The sequence below is a fragment of the Xyrauchen texanus genome, chromosome 7 (genome assembly GCF_025860055.1).
Source record: "Xyrauchen texanus isolate HMW12.3.18 chromosome 7, RBS_HiC_50CHRs, whole genome shotgun sequence".
Lineage (NCBI taxonomy): Eukaryota > Metazoa > Chordata > Actinopteri > Cypriniformes > Catostomidae > Xyrauchen > Xyrauchen texanus.
In genome coordinates, this window is record NC_068282.1 from 35,254,084 (window position 1) to 35,281,505 (window position 27,422).

Sequence of the window (27,422 nt, forward strand, 5' to 3'; positions counted from 1 at the left end):
ATCAGACTACACTGGTCACACTGTATGTTTCACACTGTAGATTCAAAAGAACCGGCTCATTAGAGTCATTCATTTGGGAATCAGACTACACTGGTCACACTGTATGTTTCACACTGTAGATTCAAAAGAACCGGCTCATTAGAGTCATTAATTTGGGAATCAGACTACACTGGTCACACTGTATGTTTCACACTGTAGATTCAAAAGAACCGGCTCATTAGAGTCATTAATTTGGGAATCAGACTACACTGGTCACACTGTATGTTTCACACTGTAGAGTCAAAAGAACCGGCTCATTAGAGTCATTAATTTGGGAACACACACAGACAAAAAGGGCCTGTCAGCCCTGCATCTCTCCCTCTCTCTCTCCCTCATTGCATAGGGATTTTGTATTGAACATAGCTCTGGATCACAGTGTCATAGAGACAAGGGGCGGGCTCATTTTACTCAGATGACCAATCAGTCTCTCGGGATCATTGTGAAGCTATCAAGCCACGCCCTAGCAACAATTTAAAGCACCTTAGCAACAACTCCCATAGACTTCTAATGAAAGATATCAAAGGGATATCTCCGGATAGAAGTGTCATAGAAACACAAGGGTGGTCTCGTTTGACTCGGGGCAGCAAACAGCCAATCATGAATCACCTCAACACTTCCTAGCCCCTCCCTAGCAACCATTGTCGAGCACCTTAACAACCAAAATCCATAGAGGGATATCTTCGATTTTGAATGTCACAGAGGCATGGGAGTTGGTTTATATCATTCATACTGACAAGCAGCCTTTGGAGTTTCATGATTGGCAGCTGTCAAGCCACTCCCTAGCAACTAAACAGAGTACCCTAGCAACCGTTTAGCAATAACTATATCTCTGCACCAGAAAATCAGAGAGACTTCTGGGTTCATTTATTTCAATCAGGATGTCAAGGAGACTTGATAAATATCACTATGGTAACTGCCTATCAACGACAAAGGGTTACCCTAGCAACCAAGTGACAAATCAAATATCTCTGCACCAGATAATTGTAGAGACTTCTGGGTTGATTTATTTCAATCAGGATGTCAAGGAGACTTGATAAATATCACTATGGTAACTGCCTAGCAACCACATTGGGTTACCCTAGCAACCGAGTAACAAATCACATATCTCTGGACCAGAAAATCGTAGAGACTTCTGGGTTGGTTTATTTCAATCAGGATGTCAAGAACACTTGATAAGTATCACTATGGTGACTGCCTAACAACCAGATGGGGTTACCCTAGCAACCGAGTAACAAATCACATATCTCTGCACCAGAAAATCAGAGAGACTTCTGGATTGACTTATTTCAATCAGGATGGCAAGGACACTTCATTAGTATCACTATGGTAACTGCCTAGCAACCAGATGGGATTACCCTAGCAACCGAGTAACAAATCACATATCTCTGCATCAGAAAAACGTAAAGACTTCCGGATTGACTTATTTCAATCAGGATGGCAAGGACACTTCATTAGTATCACTATGGTAACTGCCTAGCAACCAGATGGGATTACCCTAGGAACCGAGTAACAAATCACATATCTATGCACCAGAAAATCATAGAGACTTCTGGGTTGATTTATTTCAATCAGGATGTCAAGGAGACTTGATAAGTATCACTATTGTAACTGCCTAGCAACCACATTGGGTTACCCTAGCAACCGAGTATCAAATTACATATCTCTGGACCAGAAAATCGTAGAGACTTCTGGGTTGGTTTATTTTAATCAGGATGTCAAGAACACTTGATAAGTATCACTATGGTGACTGCCTAACAACCAGATGGGGTTACCCTAGCAACCGAGTAACAAATCACATATCTCTGCAACAGAAAATCGTAGAGATGTCTGGGTTGATTTATTTCAATCAGGATGGCAAGAAGACTTGATAAGTATCACTATGGTAACTGCCTAGCAACCATATGGGGTTACCCTAGCAACCGAGTAACAAATCACATATCTCTGCAACAGAACAACATAAAGACTTCTGGCTTTGTTCATGGGACTCAGGGTAGCAAGGATCAATCAATCAATCCATCCATCCATCCATCCATCCATCTATCTATCTATCCATCTATCTATCTATCTATCTGAGGGTCAATATCTATCTATCTATCTATCTATCTGACTGTCTCTCTGTCTGTCTGTTGTCTATCTATCTATCTATCTATCTATCTATCTATCTAGCAACTAAGTTAAACTTTAAACTACTTTAAACTAATTTAAACTAATTTAAACTACAAACTAATTTAAACTTCAAACTAATTTAAACTATAAACAAATTTAAAATTGAAAATACTTTAAACTTCTTCAAACTTTCTGGTCCAAACTTTCACAAGCCAACTTAAAGTTTGTCTCGACGAACTTTTTTTTCTAGTTATTATTATTCTTCTGAGACTAAAATTACCAAGACTAACTCTTCCTAGAGCTTTTAAGCTACATGCACCAAACTCGGCACAGACCTTCAGACTAATCCCGAATAGTGTGCTATATCTTTTCTAACTGATCGGACTTACGGTTTTCCCACAGCGGATGATCAAAAACTGGAAAACTCCCATTGACTTAACATTGCAGAATGTTCAGAAATTTAAATCCCAACTGACATTTTCACACACACAGACAAAAAGGGCCTGTCAGCCCTGCATCTCTCCCTCTCTCTCTCCCTCAGAGGATTTATTTTATCAAGCAGCCAAAAAGTAATGACCTAAAATCTTCATAGCCACACACTAAAACATGCTAAAAACGTGCTAGCTTCATGATAACACATGCTAGCATCACCTAGCGAAGTGCTAAGACATGGTAAAAATGTGCTAGCATCATGTTAACACATGCTAGCATTGCTTAGCGAAGTGCTAAAACAAGCTAAAAATGTGCTAACACATGCTAGCATCGCCTAGCGAAGTGCTAAAACATGCTAAAAACGTGCTAGCATCGCCTAGTGAAGTGCTAAAAAATGCTAAAAACATGCTAGCATCATGCTAACAAATGCTAGCATCATCTAGCGAAGTGCTAAAAAATGCTAAAAACATGCTAGCATCATGCTAACACATGCTAGCATCGCCTAGCGAAGTGCTAAAACATGCTAAAAACATCTAGCATCATGCTAACACATGCTAGCATCGCCTAGCGAAGTGCTAAAAAATGCTAAAAACGTGCTAGCATCATGCTAACACATGCTAGCATCGCCTAGCGAAGTGTTAAGACATGCTAAAAATGTGCTAGCATAATGCTAACACATGCTAGCATCGCCTAGCGAAGTGCTAAAAAATTCTAAAAACGTGCTAGCATCTATCTGTCTGACTATCTATCTATCTATCTATCTATCTATCTGAGGGTCAATATCTATCTATCTATCTATCTATCTATCTATCTATCTATCTGAGGGTAAATATCTATCTCTCTCTATTTATCTATCTATCTATCTATCTGAGGGTAAATATCTATCTATCTATATCTATCTATCTATCTGAGGGTAAATATCTATCTATTAATCTATCTATCTATCTATCTATCTGAGTGTCTATCTATCTATCTATCTATCTATCTATCTATCTAGCAACTAAGTTAAACTTTAAACTACTTTAAACTACAAACTACTTTAAACTTTAAACTAATTTAAACTACAAACTAATTTAAACTTTAAACTCATTTAAACTATAAACTACTTTAAACTATAAACTACTTTAAACTAATTTAAACTTCAAACTACTTTAAACTTCTTCAAACTTTCTGGTCCAAACTTTCACAAGCCAACTTAAAGTTTGTCTCGACAAACTTTTTCTAGTTATTAAGTTGGCTTGTGAGAGCCAACTTACTGAAATCCTACTTAAACTTATTATTATTCTTCCGCTTCTTCTTAGCGGTGAAATTTCGGTATCTAACTCCTCCTAGAGCTTTTAAGCTACATGCACCAAACTCGGCACAGACCTTCAGACTAATCCCGAATAGTGTGCTGTATTTTTTCTAACTGATCGGACTTACGGTTTTCCTAAAAATGACGATCAAACTCGGAAAAAACTCCCATTGACTTAACATTGCGGAATGTTCAGAAATTTAAATCCCAACTGACATTTTCACACACACAGACAAAAAGGGCCTGTCAGCCCTGCATCTCTCCCTCTCTCTCTCCCTCAGAGGATTTATTTTATCAAGCAGCCAAAAAGTAATGACCTAAAATCTTCATAGCCACACGCTAAAACATGCTAAAAATGTGCTAGCATCATGCTAACACATGATAGCATTGACTAGTGAAGTGCTAAAACAAGCTAAAAATGTGCTAGCATCATGCTAAAATCACCTAGCGAAGTACTAAAACGTGCTAGCATCATGTTAACACATGTTAGCATCGCCTAGCGAAGTGCTAAAACATGCTAAAAAAGTGTTAGCATCGCCTAGCGAAGTGCTGAAAAATGCTAAAAACGTGCTAGCATCATGCTAACACATGCTAGCATCGCCTAGCGAAGTGCTAAAAAATGCTAAAAACGTCCTAGCATCATGCTAACACATGCTAGCATCGCCTAGCGAAGTGCTAAAACATGCTAAAAACGGGCTAGCATCATGCTAACACATGCTAGCATCACCTAGCAAAGTGTTAAAACATGCTAAAAACATGCTAGCATCATGCTAACACATGCTAGCATCACCTAGCAAAGTCCTAAAACATGCTAAAAACGTGCTAGCATCGCCTAGCGAAGTTCGAAAAGATGCTAAAAACGTGTTAGCATCATGTTAACACATGCTAACATCACCTAGCGAAGTGCTAAAACATGCTAAAAACGTGCTAGCATCATGTTAACACATGTTAGCATCGCCTAGCGAAGTGCTAAAACATGCTAAAAATGTGCTAACATCATGCTAACACATGCTAGCATTGCCTAGCGAAGTGCTAAAACATGCTAAAAACTTGCTAGCATCATGCTAACACATGTTAGCATCGCCTAGCGAAGTGCTAAAACATGCTAAAAACGTGCTAGCATCATGTTAACACATGCCAGCATCACCTAGCGAAGTGCTAAAACATGCTAAAAACGTGCTAGCATCATGCTAAACATGCTAGCATCTATCTGTCTGTCTATCTATCTATCTATCTGAGGGTCAATATCTATCTATCTATCTATCTATCTATCTATCTGAGGATAATCACTATCTCTCTCTCTATCTATCTATCTATCTAGCTGAGGGTAAATATCTATCTATATCTATCTATCTCTCTGAGGGTAAATATCTATCTATCTCTCTATCTATCTATCTGTCTATCTATCTATCTGAGTGTCTATCTCTCTATCTATCTATCTATCTATCTAGCAACTAAGTTAAACTTTAAACTTTAAACAAATTTAAACTACAAACTAATTTAAACTTTAAACTAATTTAAACTTCAAACTACTTTAAACTTCAAACTACTTTAAACTATAAACTACTTTAAACTTCTTCAAACGTTCTGGTCCAAACTTTCACAAGCCAACTTAAAGTTTGTCTCGACGAACGTTTTTTTCTAGTTATTATTATTACTATTATTTAAGACTAGCACGCTGACCGTGGTATTGAGGAGCCTTTCCGTCTGTGTAATATGTGTATAAATATTTAATATTAATTAACAAATGGGATAACAATGGGCTCATATAAGTAAATATGCTCTTCAGTTTGTAAAAGGGGGAGAGACAACTGTAGATTTTTTTGTTAAAATCAGCAACAAAAATAATGTCACTTGATTCCTGTCCTTGTACTGGAAATCCATGAACAAATCTATGCGACATAAAAGGAAATGCAACCCAGGATAAATTAAAAACAGGTTATGTTTGATCTATGGCTGGTCGACACTTGATTTCCAATGTAAAATCTGTCCTGAAGCAAAACCAGTTGTGAACCACTGAGTTAAATGTACAGACAGGAGCAGTATATGTTAACTGTTAATAATCATAGGACATTACTTTAAAAGCTCACACAGCTGATGTTATTTTTCATTTAACATGTAAACTAACATGCTTTAGTTATATAACATGTTATAGTTACATTATATTTTTTATCATGTTTATAATTCTGTTTATTATAATTCTGTTAGCTTTCTTATTTTTTCTATTTATTTTATTTTCAAAAGGGAGACTTTTTTTACACATACTTCAATAAAATAAATGGTTTCAAGTTTCAATTATAATAAAGTGTTTGCTCAAAAATAAATAAAATAACCCTTCTGTTTTCACTGATAATAGTAATTGTGTATTACCGTATACCATGATACCATGATATTTTCTGAGACGGTTATCATACTGTGAAAATCTCATACCGTTGCAACCCTAGTTGCACTACTGATAGTGTGTTTACATGCCAAATTCCACAAACTGAGAATAGTTCCTTGCACAATATTCACAATGTACAGACCATTTGTAAATGTATGCATCTGAAAGCAATGCCTTTTTGAGTGTAAACACATTATTATGTTGTTTTCACAAATAATAGTTCCCTTTACAAAAAGCTTCACTACGATGTTGCACTGCTAAGCGCTACGGGGAACAGCTTTAGCTGTGAGCCGAGCTGAATAATGTGTGGAACACGTCAATGAACATTGACCGGAATTTATAGCCTCGGCTGATGTAATCATTAGATAAACCTGAGGCCAGGCTATAAATGGATACGTCACCAGGTGTCGTCAGAAAACTCTTTTTTTAGAGCGATTCTGTTTCTGTGTGTTTCACACACCCTGTCAAAACTTTCTTTCCTCTGTTAGGAGATAGAATCAGTTAGGCAGTGTGCAGTGAACGTTGTTCTATTTTTCTCTTCTGTTTAGAAAATATTATATATATATATATATATATATATATATATATATATATATATATATATATATTCTAAAAAAATAATAAAAATGAGAGAATGACTGAAAGCCTCAAACGGTGCGTGTTCCCCTCTTCTCGCCCTATAGCTGAAGACGGCACACATCAGTTTTTGCTGTTTGTTTGGGGGTAAGAGCACGCTGCTCTCGCGTTGCAGCAGGGCGGGTGCGAGCACTGCGATTTGCTTTAACAGGCAGAGTGCGTCGTGCTCGCCTCGCTTGCTTCCGGGAGTCAGCACTCACGAAAAGATCGTTCGTGGGGCTCGTGCATGGATTCGGCTGAAGAGCAAGAGACGGGTTGAACCCTTTCTCTCACTCTCTCCTCAAACCCAGCTGGTCCTTCACATGATCTCGAAGCGCGTTCCGACGCTTCTTCGGATCATGTGATCCGAAGAAGTTTTCCGTCCGCGATTAAAAATCTACGGAGGAATTGCTCGATGTTGTTACTCGTGCGGTTGCCAGATTGGACTGGACACGCGAAAAAGAGACCCCCAAACACTCCAAATTAGGGGATAGATTTTATCTTCCAGTCGAAGAAAGGGAACGCCTCATTGGTCCCTTCCCTTCTTTGATAACCTCCATGAAGAGCTTTTTCGCTCATGGAGAACCCCTAAAAAAAATATATATATATATATTTTCTTCCCGTGTTCACATACCCTCGACGTCATTATATTCGACTATCGTGGGTGCTGAGGCACGGGGGTATTCAGTGATGCCGCCGGTCGAAGAGACGCTTGCGGGCTATCTCTCGCCGGGCTCGGCATCGTCACTTAAGAAGCCCTCTCTCCCCTCAAAGCCTTGTAGGACAACCTCCACTTTAGTGGGAAGGGCTTATCAAGCAGCAGGTCAGGCTGGTGCTGCTCTACACACTATGCTGTTTTTCAGGCGTACCAGGCTGACCTCCTGGATGACCTGAGTGTGGGTTCTGCGCTTGATTAGCAAGCCTCAGACCCACCTCAGTCCTGACTGAAGGGAGGCTCAAAAGCAAAGCGTGGCGAGTCATGCTCCTCCTCCCAGGGATTGGGGACAGTCTCGCCGCCCTCGCCAGCCCCCGAAGCAAGACCTCAGGACTATAAATTCTAGTAAGAGAAAACCCTGACGGTCTTGCGCCTAGATTAGTGGGTAGCTCCCCTCGGGACGGGGCGCGTGCTTCACTTCACCCCTCCCGGTACCCCCTCGAAGCCCCTCCATTCCCGCCACCTCTTGGTGTTTCAGGTTGCAGAGGCTTCCGTCAAAATTGGGTGTTTTCGCTGTTCCTGCATTTTATTTACGTAGACGACTGGCTGATCCTAGCGCAGTTCCAGGAACTGGCAGTTCAGCACAGGGACATCGTCTTAGCTCATCTGTTTCTCTGGGGTTGAGGCTCAACGCCAAGAAAAGCATCCTCTCTCCCACTCAGAACACTGTCTATCGGGGCATCGTATGGAGTTCAATCACAATGCGGGCACAACTGTCTCCCGCTAGGATTGAGTCCATTCAGATCACCCTGAGCAAAGTCAGGCTAGGTCAAGGTTGCACTGTTATCAGTATCAACGATTTCCAGGTCTCAGGGCGAACGCGTCCACGGTGATCCCTCTGGACCTTCTGCTCATGAGACCGTTTTTGTTGTGGCCAAAAGCCAGGGGATTTCTTCCAAGGGCCAAATCCTCTGGGCTAAATAGTGTTACGCGCCTCAAGCTTCGTTCCCTTTCTATGTGGTTCAGACACCGGTTTTCTGCCTTGGGTCCCACTCTAGGTGTGTCTTGTTGTCGCAGACTGCTAACGACAGACGCCTCCCTGACGGGCGGGGTAGCGGCCTTAAGTGGTCGTCCAGCTTAAGGGGATAGGAGGGTCATCAGCTTGGTTGTCACAGTCACTGTCTCGGGTTGATGGCTGTATTTCTGGCCCTGAAATACCTCCTCCTGAGGCTGCCATGTCTTGGTGCGGGTGGACAATACAGCGGTAGCCTCTTACATAAATCTTCAAGGAGACCCACGTTCTTGTCAGCTGTATTTCTGACACGTCGGATTCTCCTTAGGGCCCAGGGTAAGCTCCTGTCACTCAGGTCAGTTATATCCCTGGATGCCCGAATACGGGAGCAGATTTACGGTCCAGACAGGAAATACCAACGGGGGAGTTAAGAACTCCACCCTAAGGTAGTAGTTGCCCAGAGTTTGCCAGCAAGGGTTTTTGCCTCTTACTGATAGCACCGCGCTGGCCGAACAGGGCTTGGTTTTCGGAGCTAATCTCTTCCCTCGACGACTCGCCTTGGGTGATTCCAAACAGGAAGGATCTTCTATCTCAGGCACAGGGCAATATTTCATCCCTGCCCCGAATTGTGGAATCTTTCATGTTTGGCCCCTAAGGGTACCAACTGAGGGACACAGGGCTTTCTCCTGAGGTTATCGAGACCTTTTTAAATGCCAGGCTTTTTCCACTTGGAACAAGTTTGGGTGAGATCTTAGGGCAGAAGAGGACATCTTCGCCTCTATGGATAGCGCAATGTCTCCTCTACTTCTCCCTGAAATCACCCAGCCCCCTTGGGTCTGGACGTTAAGACACATACATGACCCAGAATGTGTCTGTATGTACTTCTTTCCCCGGTTTCTCTGCTCCCGGGAGTCTTGGCGATGTTCACCAGCAAGGGTCTTGCCTCCTAATAACGGCACCGCGTTGGCCGAACAGGATATGTTTCTCTGAGCTAATTCCTCTCCTCGACGGCTCGCCTTGGGCGATTCCGAACAGGGAGGACCTTCTCATCCTTGGCCCGAATTGTGAAACCTTTCATATCTGGCCCCTAAGGGTACCAAATGAGGTTCACAGGGTTTTCTCTTGAGATTATTGAGACCATTTCAAGTGCTAGGGCTCCCTCCACTTGGAACTGATCTGGGTAGATTTTACAGGGCAGAAGAGGACCTCTTCACCTCTGTTGATAGCGCAATGTCTCCTCTACTTCTCCCCGAGTCGCCCAGTTCCCCCCCCCTCCCCCTTGGGAGGGGCTGAATGTAGTAACGCAAATGCGCCTGCATACGTTTCCTTCTACTAAAGTTCTTATTACAGAACCAGCTAACTGCCAGTTTGTTTCAGTTCTGGATTTTCTGTAGAAAGAACTGTCAGCGGGCACTTGCCTCGCCACTGCCAGGTTCTGTGTGGCCACTGCGGTTTGCCACGGCTTGGTGGGTGGGGTGCCCTCAAAGAGGCATCCTCATTATTGCCCGGGCCTACGAGGCGCGTGGTCAAGCTTCGCCAGTAGGTTTCAGGGTGCACTCTACCAGAGGGCTCTCCTCCTCTAAAACCTTGGATAGAGGTCTCCCTCTGCAGCAAGTTTGTGATGCGGCAGGTTGTCCTCTCCGCACACATTCATTAGATTTTTATAGTTTGGATGTTCTGCACTCCGGGCTCTTATGCCCTTAAGTCGACATCTCAGCTCATACCTGAACAAGTTTGTGATGCGGCAGGCTGGTCCTCTCCGCTCACATTCATCAGTTTCTATGACAAGTTTGTGGTGCGATAGGGTTCTCTTCGCACACATTCATCGAACTTTATGGGCTAGATGCTTTGCTACTCCGGACTCTTATGTCCTTGAGTCGACATCTCAGCCCATGCCTAAACAAGTTTGTGATGCGGCAGGTTGTCCTCCGCACACATTCATTGGACTTTTTTAGTTTGGATGTTCTGCACTCCGGGCTCTTATGCCCTTGAGTCGACATCTCGGCTCATATCTGAACAAGTTTGTGATGCGGCAGGCTGGTCCTCTCCGCTCACATTCATCAGTTTTTATGACAAGTTTGTGGTGCGATAGGGTTCTCTTCTCACACATTCATCGAACTTTATGGGTTTGATGCTTTGCTACTCCGGGCTCTTATGCCCTTGAGTCGACATCTCAGCTCATGCCTGAACAAGTTTGTGATGTGGCAGGCTTGTCCTCTCCGCTCACATTCATCAGTTTTTATGACAAGTTTGTGTTGCGATAGGGTTCTCTTCGCACACATTCATCGAACTTTATGGGCTAGATGCTTTGCTACTCCGGACTCTTATGTCCTTGAGTCGACATCTCAGCCCATCCCTAAACAAGTTTGTGATGCGGCAGGTTGTCCTCTCCGCACACATTCATTGGACTATTTTAGTTTGGATGTTCTGCACTCCGGGCTCTTATGCCCTTGAGTCGACATCTCAGCTCATACCTGAACAAGTTTGTGATGCGGCAGGCTGGTCCTCTCCGCTCACATTCATCAGTTTTTATGACAAGTTTGTGTGGTGATAGGGTTCTCTTCGCACACATTCATCGAACTTTATGGGTTAGATGCTTTGCTACTCCGGGCTCTTATGCCCTTGAGTCGACATCTCAGCTCATGTCTGAACAAGTTTGTGATGCGGCAGGCTGGTCCTCTCCGCACACATTCATCAAAATTGAATGGTTTAGATGTTTATGCTACTCCGGGCTCTTATGCCCTTGAGTCGACATCTGAAGCTCATGTCTGAGACCGCTCGCATTTTTGTGAGTACACTGCACAACCGTAGGGGTCCGGACAGCCCCAAGTGTGGCGGCGTGGGTATTGCGTTCCCCGTAGCGCTTAGCAGCGCAACATCGTAGTGAAGCTTTTTGTAAAGGGAACGTCTCGGGTTACATGTGTAACCCTTGTTCCCTGAAAAAAGCGGAACGAGATGTTGCACTGCTTTGCCGCACTGGGACGTCACAGGACTGCTCTTCAAAAAGAAGTATCTGATGACACCTGGTGACGTATCCATTTATAGCCTGGCCTCAGGTGCATCTAATGATTACATCAGCCGAGGCTATAAATTCCGGTCAATGTTTATTGACGTGTTCCACACATTATTCAGCTCGGCTCACAGCTAAAGCTGTTCCCCATAGCGCTTAGCAGCGCAACATCTCGTTCCACTTTTTTCAGGGAACAAGTGTTACACATGTAACCCGAGACGTTTTCTTCCTTCATATTTGAGTTAAAAGTTAGGGCATATCGATAGAGAATAATTTGGTAATAAGTTGATAATGTCATGGAAAAAGTCAGCAAGAAAATGTAAAATAGAAGAAAAAAAAGGTGTATACAAAGCAGTACAGTATATTTTTCCAGGTTGCCTGCCATAAAAGAGGATGGGGTCAAAATGACCCCAAACACAAGCGATATAGTAAAAATTTAAACAGGGACTTTGTAAACTATGTAACACGTAAAGTATATGTGTTACATATACGATCGATATATGACCGATCACGGAAAGTAGGGACACAAGTCGGTTTTGGGTCATTTTGAGTTATTCACAGATTCTGAAAGTGTAGTCTCCAAGCTTTCCAACGATTTGTAACACATGGAAATCTGACAATATTTGGAGAAGTTGTGGCCATTTGAAGGTAGGCACTCAAAAAAGCTAAAAGGGGAGAAAACGGCCTCAAAAGATTGTGCAGTTCTCACCTCTCTCTGCTGCTGGGAGTGACAATAGGGCTCATTTACATCTCATTTAGATAAGCCATACCCCTGTAAAGCTCCCCCTGTAAAGCTGTAAAGCACAGGGGAGCAAAAGGTCAGGAAAATGTGCCATCAAAGAAAAAAAAAGTTTGCAAACAGGTAATAAATAAATGTCTCTTAGCATCTACCGATAAAACTGTATAGGCAACTCTTATGTACACTGAGTGCTTTTCATACAAGAATGTAAAACTAAATTCAGGTGGTTGGTTGATAAAGTGACATTGCAGGTGTTGTAAACAAGGAAAAAGGTCTTTGTGACACAGTCCAATGAAATTACATTCAGCATCCTCTTCTGTGGACTCTTCTGTGTTGTGACCCTTGGCTGGGCATGTGATGTCTCTTGCCTCGTCAGCACAGAATGGCCTGATTTTTTCATATAGATAGGTCTGCCTGTCAATTTTCAGTCCAGGTGGGGCCAGGACAGGAAGACCGTCGACAGGGGCAGATCTGCTCCGTCAGCGCAGTAGCTGATATTCGACAGGTTGTGCATCACGGTGACTTTTTGCAAGCACCACACCTGGTCTCTTGGCTTCAAAGCTGTGACAGAAAAAGCACATAAGACATTTTAAACATGGCAAAGTATTTTCTTATAAAAAACTGTCATGTGTATGTTGTTGCTATGTTATATTGTATGTACACAATGTGAAAGTTTCAATTACCTGAAGTGCTGATAACTCTTGATCTGTGGGAGTCTACGGAAGTGGCGAGTCAGATGCTGCTGCCAGTCGAAGGTCTGGACTAAAACTTTGCCCTCTGCCGTTCCAACAAGCTGTGGGATATTGAGGTGACTCACAGGAGAGCTGTTTTCCACAACCTGATGACAAAAAGAGAAGAGAGGAAGAAAAAAAAGATCTTCAGTTAAATGTTTCATTGAAGCAGAACAGAAAACAGCACTGAAGTCATTAAAGCAAAGTAAAGTTAAAGTACCTCAGCGATGTCTGCCAAAGTGTTGACTCTTGTCTTCATGTAGGCTTGCTTGATGAGTCCAAAGCCACAGTCAGGGGAAAACTTGGTGTGGCCAGCAATAAGGAAGTGGATTTCAATTTTATCGTGAAGCTTGTGTCCAACCCGCCAGGCAAGGTACCAGAGCATGAAGTTGTTCTTGTTCTGCCCACTGCAGTTGTCACAATGAAGATCCACCTCTGTTTCTCCAACTCCAAAGTTGCCGAAGAAATGATGCATGTAGCTGATGACTTCATTGCTTCCCTTAGTAGATGACATGCCTTCATCAATCAGGTAATTCACCTGTTTCTGCAGCCCTTCACATGAAACACCAAATAGGCCACATTTCCGTGGGGTCAGGAAGTACATTGGTACTGGCTGGAGAGGGTTTGAGGGAAAGTGTAACTGTAGGAGACAGAGGGAGAGAGGGAACTTGGATTAGATTAAATTAAATTTGCATCTATTCATAATTGTCTAATAAAGATAAAACTTACTATATTGATGCTATTCTGCATTTGCACTATTTATTCTCATGCACCAAATCGCCCTTTAAGGGACATTAATAAAGTAAAGTGAAGTAAATGTGTGTGAAATATTACCTGCTGAGCAAAATCAAAACTGTAATGCATCCTAATCTTCTTGCTTGCTGGTAGGGATGGTCCAAAAGACAGGTTGGAGCCAGAGCAAATCTTTCTGCAGGCAGCAGTCATGTCGTTGTACACAGCCCTCTCTTTCTGCACAAGGGAAAGATGATCTTGTTGCTTCTTTACTGCTTCAGACTTTCTATCATCTGGGAGGTTTGCACTTCGTATCAGCTGCTCGTTATTGCTTTGGCACTGCCAGCAGAGATCTGTGCGTGGCCGGCAACTTTTGATGTGTGGGAGAAGTCGGTTCCACAGTGCTTTGAAGCTCACCTGAAAAACAGATATTGCTTATGGTTAATTGTATTGTAATTGCTAATAGTGCTCCGCATTATTTCACTTTATAAGCACTCAATTTTAAATCAATGTTTACACATACCAAGCTCCTTAGCAGACTTCACGTAGAGACGCCACACTGAGGCCTTGGACACATGAGTTGGCAGCAACTTCACATGCCAATCCTTATGCCCAGGCTGTCGGCCAGGCAGCATGATGGCATTGTCTTCTGCATAGTGTTTTATGAAGTCCACAACTCTGTTGATATCCTCAGGGCTGATGAACCTGGCTGGTGGGCGTGGCAATGAGTGCTTCTTCCTCAAACGTGGTCTTGCCCCATTCTCCTCATAGTGTTTGACTATATCAGCCAGGGTGTCTCTGCCAATGCTGAAAAAAGGGGAAATAAGAAAAACGTTTAACATCATGGTCTTGCTAACAGGCATCTTGTCACCTATATCAAAATGTATTGTACAAATTATAGGTACTTTTACTTTACTGAAGTAAATTTTATGATGAATACTTTTTACTTTTACTTACTTTAGAGCTTGTATCTGTACTTCCTGGTTTAGTCTTGTTTTAGTCCTGGTTTAGACCTCAGTTAGTGGTTAGACCTGGTTCGAGTCAAAGGATTAAAAAATCCTAAATTAAGTCATTAACACCAGTCAATTCAAGCAATTGAAGCATTATTCAAATTAATAGCAGAAGCTCACATTACCATCTTAAAGCTCATTATAGTAATGGGGGTTTTGGCAAGTGATATGATGCTAACGATTAGCAGCTAACGTTACAATTAAAGCGACAGTCCTGAGCTAGCTAAAAACAATAGGTAGGTATTGGAAGGTCTAAACATGGACTAAACATGAGATAACGTGTATGCGTGTTCTTAGAATGAACAAAAAGCGACAAACTTTGATGTTTATGGAAACTCACCCCATAAGAAACAGAAAAGTATTCTTGCAGATCTCGTTGCCTCCAATGAAATAAGTCGTTCGGGCACACTTTCTCTTTGTCGCGGTCTTCTTTGTGGATGTAACCATCTCCGAAGTTTGCACTGTGCGTCTGTTTGCCTCTAAATGTCCAATAATTCGCATGTCCTGCCACTCTTTTCCGCAGCTAAAGAATCCAGCCGTATGTTGTACATAATGTCTGGAGAAAGCTTCTGGCTACAAGACTGTCTCCCATGCAGAGAGTTCTCTTTTCTCCTCGTGTAACATTTACAGTCAAAGTTACGGATTTTCCCCATTTCTCTATCTATATCCCCATCAAATGTTACTATCGATATAGCCTCTGATATCTTACGGTCCAACTCGTCTGACGCCAGTCCGATACATTCTTCCTCGTCTTCATCTTCGCTCAGTTGTAGATTAGGGATATTATTCAGTCTTATCATGCCACTTTCATCGTCGCTCAGATCGTCTTCAGAATCAGTGAACGCTTGTTCATAAGCATCCGGCTTGTCGAAGAAGTACTTCAAAACATTTTCGTTGTAACGGCCACGGTTCAGCTCGTCTGCGACATTCTTTGCGGCGTCCATCTTCATTGAATTTTGATATCAGATAGAGCCGGCTAGAGCTGCATAATAAGTAGCCACGCTGTTGGGGGCGGGGGCAAAAGCGCCGGCGGCTATTCAGTACGGAAATACACACAGACAATGACACGCCCCTACTGCATGCTAGAATCTCCGAAAAACAAGCCGATTTCAACCTCAAAATGTACGCTTTTAAATATACCAATACTGTTATCTCAAACATGGAGAGGCTTCTTCATGATCTCAACTAACAGATTCTGCAAAAAAGCGGAAATCACCAATTTTGGAAAAAAACACTTGTTTCTCATTTTGCTCACAAGTTGTGCTGCCGACTTGTGTCACTGGTTTCCGTGACGGGTCACATATATTTATGTGTTCTTCTAATAAATCTATAAGTCAGAGAGATTCAAGTAAAACAAAATGCAAGGTTGCTGTGGGGTTAATTTGACTCCAGACATAACAGGAGGAATAATTCATCACTGCAGGATACTCATGTTACATATTGAATTAATCTCAGCATTAAGAGAGAGGGGTGTCCTCTTTAGTGAGGAGAACCTCACTAAAATGGAGTAAGAAAAGGAAAGATCTCTCGTGTGAGCTCATACAAATGATGCTTCATATTGGAACAAAAAAAGATCTCATTGTGCATGGGTCTTATGTTTCTTTCTAGTTTCGTTTCTAGAGTATGTGTTTTAGCCCCCATTCACAGAGATCCCAGAAAATAATTTCTTCAACTGTTCTGGCACTGCAAGATTTTGTTAATTCACACTGAGAAATTATTTTTAAGAGATGCAAAGTTGCTTTGGAATTAATTTGACTCCAGACAAATAGGAGAGTTAATTCATCACAGCAGGATACTCATATTACATATTGATTTAATCTCAGCATTAAGAGAGAGAGGGGTGTCCACTTTAGTGAGGAGAACATCACTAAAATGAGATCTCAGAAAGTAATTTCTTCAACTGTTCTGACACTGCAAGGTTTTGTTAATTCACACTACCCAAATTTTCGCATAATCTGTGCTCACATTCAAACACATCCCTGAAACAGGTTTGTATATCTAAATATTTGGTATTTACTGTACCTGAATGGACCAACTCAACACAGTTTCCAATATCTCACTAAGACAGGAATGTTGACCTGACAGACACAGCTACAATTGCACATCGCATGTGCTCTTCATGCATGCTCACACATACGAGTGCTGGCTGCTAAAAACCAGCTGCTTACAACATTAACTGTGTATTTGGTGTTATCGATACTGTAGAAAAATGGGTATCATTAATTTATATATATGACTTAATATTAAAATATATTGTTAAAATATTATATGTTTTATTATACAACAGTTCCAGTGCTCAAATCTTTTTGGACAAGAGGCTTTCCAAGAGTGCTGATATTTCAGAACAGTAGCACTTGGACGCTTTACTGTTTGTATAACTCCGCTTGTGTTTGTGGGTGTTCTTAACTCAATTGTAAAAGCAGCTAATGCCATTTTTCCATGTGACATTAAAGATTTTAGATAGCAGGTGACAAAAGACCATTTTATGTGTCGTGAGCCAGTTCGGTTGACAACGCTCCTTTGAGTTGGTATTGCCAGTCAGTCCAGTGAGCAGTTTCTTTGAATAAATCAGCATTGTTTCTCACTCCTTGATCGCTCGGATTACTACAACACTACAGCTGGGAAATAGAGTAAAACTAACAACATTCTGCATTAAATCTCATCACAGCTGAGAGACACATCAGAAGAAGTAATCACACATACTTACCTACTGGTGCTTACCTACCGGAGATTCCGTATCAGAACTCTGTGCTACTGGTCCTGTAGAAAGGATCAAAGCACAACAGATGAAGTAATCACATGTACTCAAGGTGCTTACCTACCAGAGTTTCCGTGTCAGAACTCTGTGCTACCAGTCCTGTAGAAAGGATCAAAAGCACAACAGATGAAGTAATCACATGTACTCAAGGTGCTTACCTACCGGAGTTTCCATGTCAGAACTCTGTGCTACCGGTCCTGTAGAAAGGATCAAAAGCACTACAGATGAAGTAATCACATGTACTCAAGGTGCTTACCTTCCGGAGTTTCCATGTAAGTACTCGGTGCTAGTTTTCAGCACCCAGTTTTCTATTCATCGTCATTCATCATTCCTGAATGAAGCGAAATGAATAACGTTTTTTTTCCCTCAAGAACTGACTTTCAGGTTTGTACAGACCATCTTAATAGTCCCTTTTTATAACTTGCCCCACTGATCTGATACAGATTCCATGAACGCGTGTGCTGAATGTTTGTGCTTGAACTGCTATCATTCAAACACACTGCACTGTTAATAAATTGCACTGTTTATATCTCTGCTCTCTTTTCGCAAATAATAAAGCAATATTTTTGTAATCAAGAGTAATGAGAGGGTCTGTATCAAAGAAAAATGTTTTTTATTTTATTTTGCAAAGTAGAAGTAAAATGGGCAACAAATTTAAATACTCAAGAAAGTACAACTGTAAAAAAGCTACTTAAACCTTTAAGCTTGAGAGAAAATAAATAATTGTCAAAATATTAATAACTACAGTCTTGACCAACACAAAATCTTAAAAAAAATCTTAGAAGCTGCATGCAGGCATAGTAAATCATCAATTTAATAATAAGTGTTCCTCTTATTAAGGGTCAAGCCCTCATATATTTTTCTTATTAGGGGCCAAGCCCCGAAGGGGCGAAAGACCCCTATTGTTTTCGTTAGTTTTCTTATTATATTATTCCGCTTTTGCTCTTGATTCTATGGTTGCCCATAGAGCCGCTTGCCGGAAAGTTATGGAATCGGGCACACAGATAGCCTGATCTGTTACCACAGCAAATTTAGCGTCTCTACCTCAAACCCTCTAGCGCCACCAACTACCCAAATTTTCACTCACGTTTATGTTAACTTTTGAACCGTGAGTCCTAGAAACGAAAGTCTGTTTTTTAATATTTAGCATTTCCACATATATAATTTTATAACTAATAATCTATCTGCATAAGGTTTATAATTGCTGGATTATTATTGTTTGATGGATTGTTTTTCATCCATCCATTAATTTTCTATACCAGCTCCATCCTATGTATCTTAACCAGGGGGGTGCTGGAGCCTATGTTTACATTGCACTCACCTTTATGTTAATAACATTTTAACTGCGAGTCCTAGAATGAAATTCTTTTTACCTCTTATTCCTTGGCTCAATACGATTCTATTGCATCCTATGAAGCCATTTTCATTCAATATTGTCATGACAATATTTTTAGTTCCCCTTCTGTCGCTCTCTCCAGGTTGTGTCAGAGAAGCAACACTAGGGGTCTCTCTTGAGCGCCGATATTCACCTCTGAACTATGAAAAAAGGCCAATGAGAGTTGGCAACCAGTATTTGCATGTCCCGCCCCCGGACATACGGGTATTTAAGCGGCACAAATATGGGAGTTCATTCAGAAAATTTCTTCGGAGCCGATGGTCGTGTCTGCAACTGCTGCATGTACACACCGAGTTCCTGCTATCCCTCTGCTGCATGCTGTTGGATTCTACGCCGCACAACAGCGGCTTTCTCCTGTTGCATGGCTGTGCACTTCCTGCCCCTGAGGGCTTTGACAGCGCAGATAATAAAGATCTCTTACGAGTTATTTTTTTCATAAAAGAGTGATTTTATTTAAAAGAGTAATTTCCTCTAAAAGAGCAAAACACAGCGGCGTTAAACGTCCTTTTAAGGACGCGTCTTTTCAAGATTCCTTTCCGCCCCTGTGTTGTTCCTGGATGCGGTAGAGTACTCTCCGCTTCCGATGGCCACAGGTGTTGTCTCGTGTGTCTGGGCAGCGATCACACCGAGTCTGCATTTGTGGATGGTTCATGTTCTCATTGTGAGAACATGACCATGACAACGTTGCGGTCGTGGCTTGCTTACAACTGTAAGCAAGCCACTCCAGCCGCCCCCTGCGTTGCTCCTTCTTCCCACGGGATTGAGGACGATACTGCTGGTGATGGAGGCGATTCAGGGATGGCAGCGGATGCAGCTCTGCCGGGTACGCCCCCTCGGACCACCCGCGCCCCGACACGCTCGTTGACTCCCGTCCCCGCTCGAGGTGGCGGCGACTCGCCTCACAGCCAGTCTGCCTAGCCTCTTGCGATGGAAGCAGACGAGTTCGCCGCGACATCGGAGGGCGCGGTATCTGATGCCGAGGACTCCTCTGGGCTGCCACCTTCGGGCTTGCATGCCCAGGAAGAGGCCAACGCACAGATGTCCGATATACTTTCCCAGGCAGCCAACAGCGTGGGCTTGGACTGGAACCCTCCATCCTCCCCACAGCCGGGCTATGTGCCCAAGGTTCCTACCAAACCCTTCAGGGATCAGGTAGTGAACCTGCAAGCGCTGCCTCGGGAGGTGGCAGACCCAGCCCTTTCACTGCTGTGTCCAGTACGTGCTTTACGTATCTATCTGGACCGCACACAGAGCACTAGACACTCTGAGCAGCTCTTCGTCTGCTTTGGGGGACAGCAGAAAGGGAACGCTGTCTCCAAGCAGAGACTAACCCACTGGGTTGTCAACGCCATTTCCCTGACTTATCACACCCAGGCCGTGCCCCCCCCCTTGCGGGTCCGAGCTCACTCCACCAGGAGTGTTGCATCCTCGTGGGCACTGGCTAGGGGCACCGCCTTAGCAGACATCTGTAGAGCATGGGGCTGGGCAACACCTAACACTTTTGCGAGATTCTATAATCTCCGAGTTGAGTCAGTATCATCCCGTGTTTTCTCAGGTCCGAGCACGTAGAACTCGGTAGCTCGCTGACGATCTGACCGGGTGAATGCTTGCGCCTAGCGCCCTTTCCCCCTAACCAAGGGAAAACAGTGCGCCTCTGTTCCCAGGAGATCCCATTTTTTGGGCCCTGGTTGACTCCTCCCTAGCCCTCGTGGGTCCGCAGTTCACCGGAGTAACTCGCCGACCCAAACCACTGCAGGTACCACAAGCTACCCTGTACTGGTATAGGTGCTTGGTAGGTAAGGTCTCCTGTTCGGATTCCCCCTGTGTGTAATGCCACACAGGGGGATGTGGGTACTGTCCCCTCACGAGCTGACTCCCGTGTCTCCCTTAGGCAGTTACAGCTGCCTCGGTCACCGTGCTGTATGCTTCCCCCCTTACGAGGCTGGATCTACCACCGCACCAACTTTTCCACATAGGTCCTAAGTATAGGCCATCTGATGTATTTGCCACTAAAGTTTGCCTCCCCTCCCAGGTAGGTGTGGCCTCTGCAGGGTCTTCTCCGCCCTGAATGAGGGCTAAGACCCCCTTCCCTCAATGCGTGTAAGGGCCCCGGCCGTAGTTGCTCTATGCGAGAAACATAGAGAGAAAAGAGGCCCAGCCAGGCTGGCCCGTTCCCATGTTTGTGGCCATCACCTTGTTCCCCCCTCCAGGGTAACGATAAGGACTCTGATGGCTTAAATGGGGCATTGGGGAAGGGTACGTGCAGCCTGATACAGTTGGTCGTTCTGCACGTAAAAATACCTGCTCGCTCCTGTATCAGCAGTTCACGTACATGGCTCAGCGCATGGCACTTTTTAAGTGGACCCCTAGTGTTGCTTCTCTGACACAACGTGGAGAGAGTGACAGAAGGGGAACGTCTAGGTTACGTATGTAACCTCCGTTCCCTGATGGAGGGAATGAGACGTTGTGTCTCCCCTGCCACGTCACTGAGCCGAGCCACTGTTGTGGCCGGACCATTTCCGGCTCCTCAGAAAAATCCTGAATGAACTCCCGTATTTGCGCCGCTTAAATACCTGTATGTCGGTAGCGGACATGCAAATACTGGTTGCCAACTCTCATTGGCCTTTTTTCATAGTTCAGAGGTGAATATCGGCGCTCAAGTGAGACCCCTAGTGTCGCTTCTCTGACACAACGTCTCGTTCCCTCCATCAGGGAACGGAGGTTACATACGTAACCTAGACGTTTTCTGAAAAACCTACTAGGTTTCACTCTTGGGAGCCCGAGACACCTCTAATCTTTGATAAAAGGCCAATGGGAATTGGCGAGTGGTATTTGCATGCCACTCCCATGAACATACGACTATAAAGGAGCTGGAGTGCAAACCGCTCATACAGATTTTCTCTTTGGAGCCGAGCGGTCACTATTCATTTAGCTGAATTCCCATGGCTTCCATTCACCTCTGCTGGATTCTGACAACGCATTACAGCGGCTTCTCCCCCCTCTGCATTGGTGCACTGCAGAGATCGTACATGGGCACTTCGGCAGAACAAACTAAAAGAGAATATTCTAAAAGAGTATAGTCTAAAAGAGCGGCACACACGGAAACGTCTTTTTAAAGATACCTTTCCGTCTGTGTGTTATTCCTGGTTGCGGTTGTTATCTCTTGCCTTCTAATGGCCATGATTGCTGTCTTTCATGCCTGAGCGCTGCCCACGTGGAGAGATTGTTCGTGGATGGGTCATGTTCTCACTGCGAGAACATGACCATGGCAACGTTGCGGTCGCGGCTTGCCAACAGTTTAACAAAAGAGTTTCTTTATTCCCTGGGTCACATATCCGGTGTGCACGGCCGTCACTACGGTCACCGTCCACCATTCCATTTTGGCAGGTCCGGCACTCCAGCAGTGGCCCCCCTGCCCCTGCATGCCCAGCTGTGGCACAAACATTCCCACACCCAGGTGGTTTCGACGGACTGTGGGGACGATGTACCTACTCCCAGCTAAGCAACCGATTCTCTGGTGGGTATCAGGAGTAAAGTATGTGCTTCGATGTCTGTGGACTCAGCACGGCCACAGGGCACAAGCCCCTTCAATGTGGTGCCTCAGGCTCCACCCGCCGGTACGTCCAATGAGATTGTCACCTTGGGCCCCCTTGCCCAGAGCTTGGATGTGTGGTTTGCGCTCACCAACCCGTCGCGACTAGGCTGCGCGATTCAGTTCGCCAGGGGTCCGCCCAGGTCCAGCGGCGTCCACTCCACCTCAATGAAGGACGACAACACCGCTACCATGCACACGGAAATCGCTATCCTCCTACAGAAGGGTGTGATAAAGCCTGTCCCTCCAGCCGAGATGAAGAAAGGGTTTTACAGCCCCTACTTCATTGTACAGAATGAGGTGGGTTGCGGCCAATCTTGAACATGCGAGTACTGAACCAGGCTTTACACAGACTCCCGTTCAAGATGCTGACGCTAAAATGCATTCTAGCGAGCCTCCGGCATTAAGATTGGTTCACAGTGGTAGACCTGTACTTCTAAGTCTCGATTCCACCTCGACGCAGACCTTTCCTGCCGTTTGCGCTCGAGGGTCGGGTGTACCAGTACAAGGCCCTCCCTTTCGACCTGTTCCTGTTCCCTCGCCACTTCCTGAAGAGTTCTTGCTCTTACAGAAGCTCTTGAAGTGGGCGTTCGCGTCCTCAACTATCTCGATTACTGGCTAATCCTAGCTCACTCTCTGGATGTGTTGTGTGCACATAGGGACCTGGTGCTCACGCACCTCAGCCGGCTAGGTCTTTGGGTGAATGAGGAAAAAAGCAAGCGCCTCCCGGCTCAGAGCATCTCTTTTCTCAGCTTGGAGTTGGTCTCGATGACACAGTTGGTGCTGACCTGTTTTAAGGTGTTCAGACAGAAAACAGCGGTTCCACTGAAACTGTTTCAGAGGCTCCTGGGGCATATGGCGTCCCTAAGTGGTGTGGCCACACCACTCGGGTTGATGCATATGAGACCGCTTCAGCACTGGCTTCAGACTCGCGTCCCAAGATGGGCATGGCACTACGGGACACATCGCGTGGCCATCACGCCGGTCTGTCGCCGCCTCTTCAGCCCTTGGACCGAACTCACATTTCTAAGGGCAGGTGTTCCCCTAGAGTAGGTCTCCAGGCATGCTGTGGTTATGATGGACACCTCCAAAACGGAGGGCACTGTATGCAACGGGCATGCAGCCGCCAGCTCCTGGACTGGCCCACGGCCACGTTGTTATGTCAACTGCCTCGAGTTGTTGACAATACTGCTCACCCTGCTGAGGTTCTGGCTGTTGATCCAGGGCAAGCATGTGTTGGTTCGGATAGAGAACACGGCAACGGTGACATATATTGACCGGCTTACACTCCCATTGTAAGTCACAACTTGCCTGCCGTCTCCTCCTCTGGAGTCAGCAGCACCTCAAGTTACTGCGAGCCACTCACATCCTGGGCGACCTCAACACCGCAGCGGACGTGCTGTCATGATAGGTTACCCACAGGGGAGTGTGGAGACTCTCCCCTCAGGTGGTCCATCTGATTTGGAGTTGATTTGGGCAGGTCCAGGTAGACCTGTTAGTGTTCCCCGAATCCTCCCACTGCCCGCTTTGGTACTCCCTTACCGAGGCACCCCTCGGTATAGACACACTGGCAAACAGCTGGCCCCCCGTACTACGCAATTATGCATTTTCTCCAGTGAGCCTATTTGCACAGACCCTGTGCAACGTCAGGGAGGACAAGGAGCAGGTTGTCCTAGCAGCAACCTACTGGCCCACCCAGACTTGTTTCTCGGACCTCAACCTCGCAAACCTAGCATCAGCCCCACCTGGCAAATTCCCCTGAGGAAGGACCTTCTTTCTCAGGGACGGGGAACCATCTGGCACCCACGACCAGACCTCTGGAATCTCCATGTCTGGCCACTGGACAGGATGTGGAAGACCTAAGTGGCCTACCACCCGCCATAGTAGACATGATCACTCAGGCTAGGGCTCCCTGTACGAGGTGCATGTATGCCTTGAAGTGGCGTCTGTTCGCTAAGTGGTGTTCTTCCCGATGCAAAGACCCCCAGTGATGCACAGTCGGATCGGTGATTTCCTTCCTGCATGAGATGTTGGAGGGATGCTGTCCCCCTCCACCTTGAAGGTGTATGTAGCCGCTATAGCAGCACATCCTGACACAGTGGACGGTAAGTCCTTGGGGAAGCACGTCCTGATCATCAGGTTCCTTAGAGGTGCCAGGATGTTGAATCCCTTGGTCCCTCATGGGACCTCTCTGTAGTCCTACAGGGTCTACAGGGAGCCACCTTTGAGCCTTTGGAGTCAGCTGAGCTTAAGGCACAGTCTTTAAAGACTGCCTTCCTGACTGCACTCACTTCCATCAAGAGGGTAAGTGACCTGCAAACGTTCTCTGTCAACGAAACGTGCCTGGAGTTCTTGAGTTCATTATCTTGAGACCCCAACCGGGCTATGTGCCCAAGGTTCCCACAACCCCATTCAGGGATCAGGTGATGAACCTGCGAGCACTGCCCCAGGATGAGGTAGACCCAGCCTTGGTGTTGCTGTGTCCGGATTGGATTGCACGCAGAGCTTCTGAATCTCTGAGCATCTCTTTTGTCTGCTTTGGTGGACAGCGGAAAGGAAGCACTGTCTCCAAGCAGAGGGTCGCCCACTGGATCATTGACACCATAGCTATGGCATATTACGTGCATCACGTGGCGCCTCCCGCAGGGCTACGAGCCCATTCTACCAGGAGTGTGGCAGCCTCCTGGACCCTGAACTTTGGCGCCTCTCTAACAGATATTTGCAGAGCAGAGGGCTGGGCAACACCCAACACCTTTGCGAGGTTCTACAATCTCCAGGTTGAGCTGGTTTCGTTCCATGTCTTGGCAAGAATGAACAGTTAAGTCCAGGGGCAGGTGCTCCACATGTGCTGATTCCCTGTAGGTAATACCATGCAACGTATATCTTCCGCTAAATCATTTACCAGTTGGTAAACTGCATCTTCCTTGGGCAGAGGCCCCACCATGTTTGTAGAAACTCATCCCCCATTAAGTAGGACTTACCATGAGACTATATCTACATGATATACTTCCGATGAATTAGAGTCGGTATGTGACGTATTTTCACTCAAAATACCCCCACCCCCCCTCTGGGCAGGGTGTGGTCTCCGCAGTGTCTTCCCCTTGGGAGTTTATTTAGTAAAAAAATGCTGTATTTTACGAACGACTTGGCATATTGTTATGAAACTTGGTACGTGTCTTTGGCACCATGCTTTGAAGGGACTAAAAAAGTTTCAGGACAGCGCCACCTTGATGTCAAAAATTATAATGTTATTTTTAAAAATGGTAATAGCTATTGACTCCTTTTGCCTACTGTCATGAGACTGGTCTTGATAGATTCTGTGGTTCATGCCGAGAACAATGATACCAATTATGTCATGATCGAGCAAACTTCCTCTCCGACATTTTTAAATGTATTGAAAACCTACTTTTTCAAGCTCCTCCTAGACTGTTCATCAGACTCTAACCAAAAACATCTCACAAAGCTTCTTTTGCTGCTCATGGTGCCGATAATTGTTGCTTGCAGCTATAATTTTATATATTTTCCTTTAGAACGATACCGCTATCTAAAACGTGTAAAAAAAAAAGCAAGTAGAATGAAAAAAATATGAAAACTGAGCACTGTACATTCTAACAGTTTAGCCAGCGATGGATAAATTGGAACACCCAATATGGTGGGTGTAGAAGAGAAAGTCCTGCCTTATAGGTTAAAAAGCCGATAACCTTTTAGAAACAGACATTGTCTGTCAATTAAAATGAAAATTAAGAGTCGTTTGACCTATCTTTTGCATGTGTGAAATATGGCTGTTTGAAATTTTTGTTTTTAAAATTGTTCACCTGCACCCCTTACAAAAGGTGGATAAACAATGCAGTTTAGCACTATACTACAGTAAAATACAGACCTAAATGAAAGATTTAAAATTTAGTTCTGTTCGTTTGCTTAAAACATTATTTTTCTATAGTATGGTTGACACTTCTGTGGAATGTACATTAGCTGGACAAGCCAGAAAAATACTGTTCTTAGTCTGATCTGAGCTAATGAAGCAAAATCTTTAATGCCATTGTTGACACATTTTAATGCTGACTTGAAATATGTTATTTGATTGTAATTCTATTTGATAGAACTGTTTGCAAATCAAATATTTTGATGTTCTCTTTTGAGAATGAAGTGAGAACAGAGCAGACATTGCCACCAAAACCAGTACTGCTTTGACTACTTTAACTTAAATGCATATATAAATACAATTTATTCTTACAAGGAATGTTTTGGGTTTAACACAAGTTTAATTCTATTGACAGTGTAATGCCACAAACACTGTTATAAAGAACCCTCTTTTTCTAAAGAAAAATATATCACGTTCAGTAAGGCACATATAAAGAAAGAAAACGTGTCTGTGGCAGGGTTCTACTACAGTGCATCCCTCCTCCTTCCCAGGTTTCGGCACCAGTGTAACACAGATCAATGGAAAGGAGGAGGCAAGAACAGGCTTAACCAAATAAATAATTTTTAATGATCAATTATAACAAAAAGACACAACCAAACACATACAAGTCAGCTGCATTTAATTATCTCTCTCTTGAACTGCCGTCTCCGGTCTGCCTGCTTGATCAGCCGGGTGTACCTGGTGTGCAGAATTAGGGGCCGGGTGTGCAGAATCACGGCCCTGCCCTCTGCCCTGCCACAGTTTCCAATACACAAAATGTTAAATATTCACATTTTCAAAAGTATAACACAATACTTAAACATAATATGTTTTAACATGACTTTAGTGTGATTTAATCGCTTGGGAAAAAGTTACACACAATAGCTTTAAGAAAGGCAAAATTAAAAAGTGAATATGAAAAGTTACATTTACATACATTTCAAGTAGTTGAGAATTGCATCATTCAAATGAATAAAAACAGTTGTCTCTTTCTCACTCTACTTTGTAGGTGGAAGC

The 27,422-nt window shown here is 44.1% G+C and overlaps 1 protein-coding gene across 1 annotated transcript; it reads right to left on the reverse strand.

Annotated features, from left to right (window-relative positions):
* Positions 1–12,764: 12,764 nt before the first annotated feature.
* On the reverse strand, positions 12,765–14,383 carry LOC127646109 (uncharacterized). Its single transcript, XM_052129563.1, has 5 exons — positions 14,294–14,383; positions 13,851–14,165; positions 13,237–13,656; positions 12,969–13,123; positions 12,765–12,846 (listed from the first exon to the last, which is right to left on the reverse strand). The coding sequence occupies exons 1-5, from the start codon at positions 14,381–14,383 to the stop codon at positions 12,765–12,767; spliced, it is 1,062 nt and encodes a 353-aa protein (XP_051985523.1).
* Between the last annotated feature and the right edge of the window lie 13,039 nt (positions 14,384–27,422).

Coding starts and splice junctions, on each gene's coding strand:
- LOC127646109 (XM_052129563.1), bottom strand. CDS start 14,383: ATGCTGCCTGGCCGACAGCCTGGGCATAAGGATTGGCATGTGAAGTTG. Junction 13,124..13,236: donor CTTTGGCAGACATCGCTGAG/GTACTTTAACTT, acceptor TTTTGTCATCAG/GTTGTGGAAAACAGCTCTCC. Junction 12,847..12,968: donor AAGAGTTATCAGCACTTCAG/GTAATTGAAACT, acceptor TTTCTGTCACAG/CTTTGAAGCCAAGAGACCAG.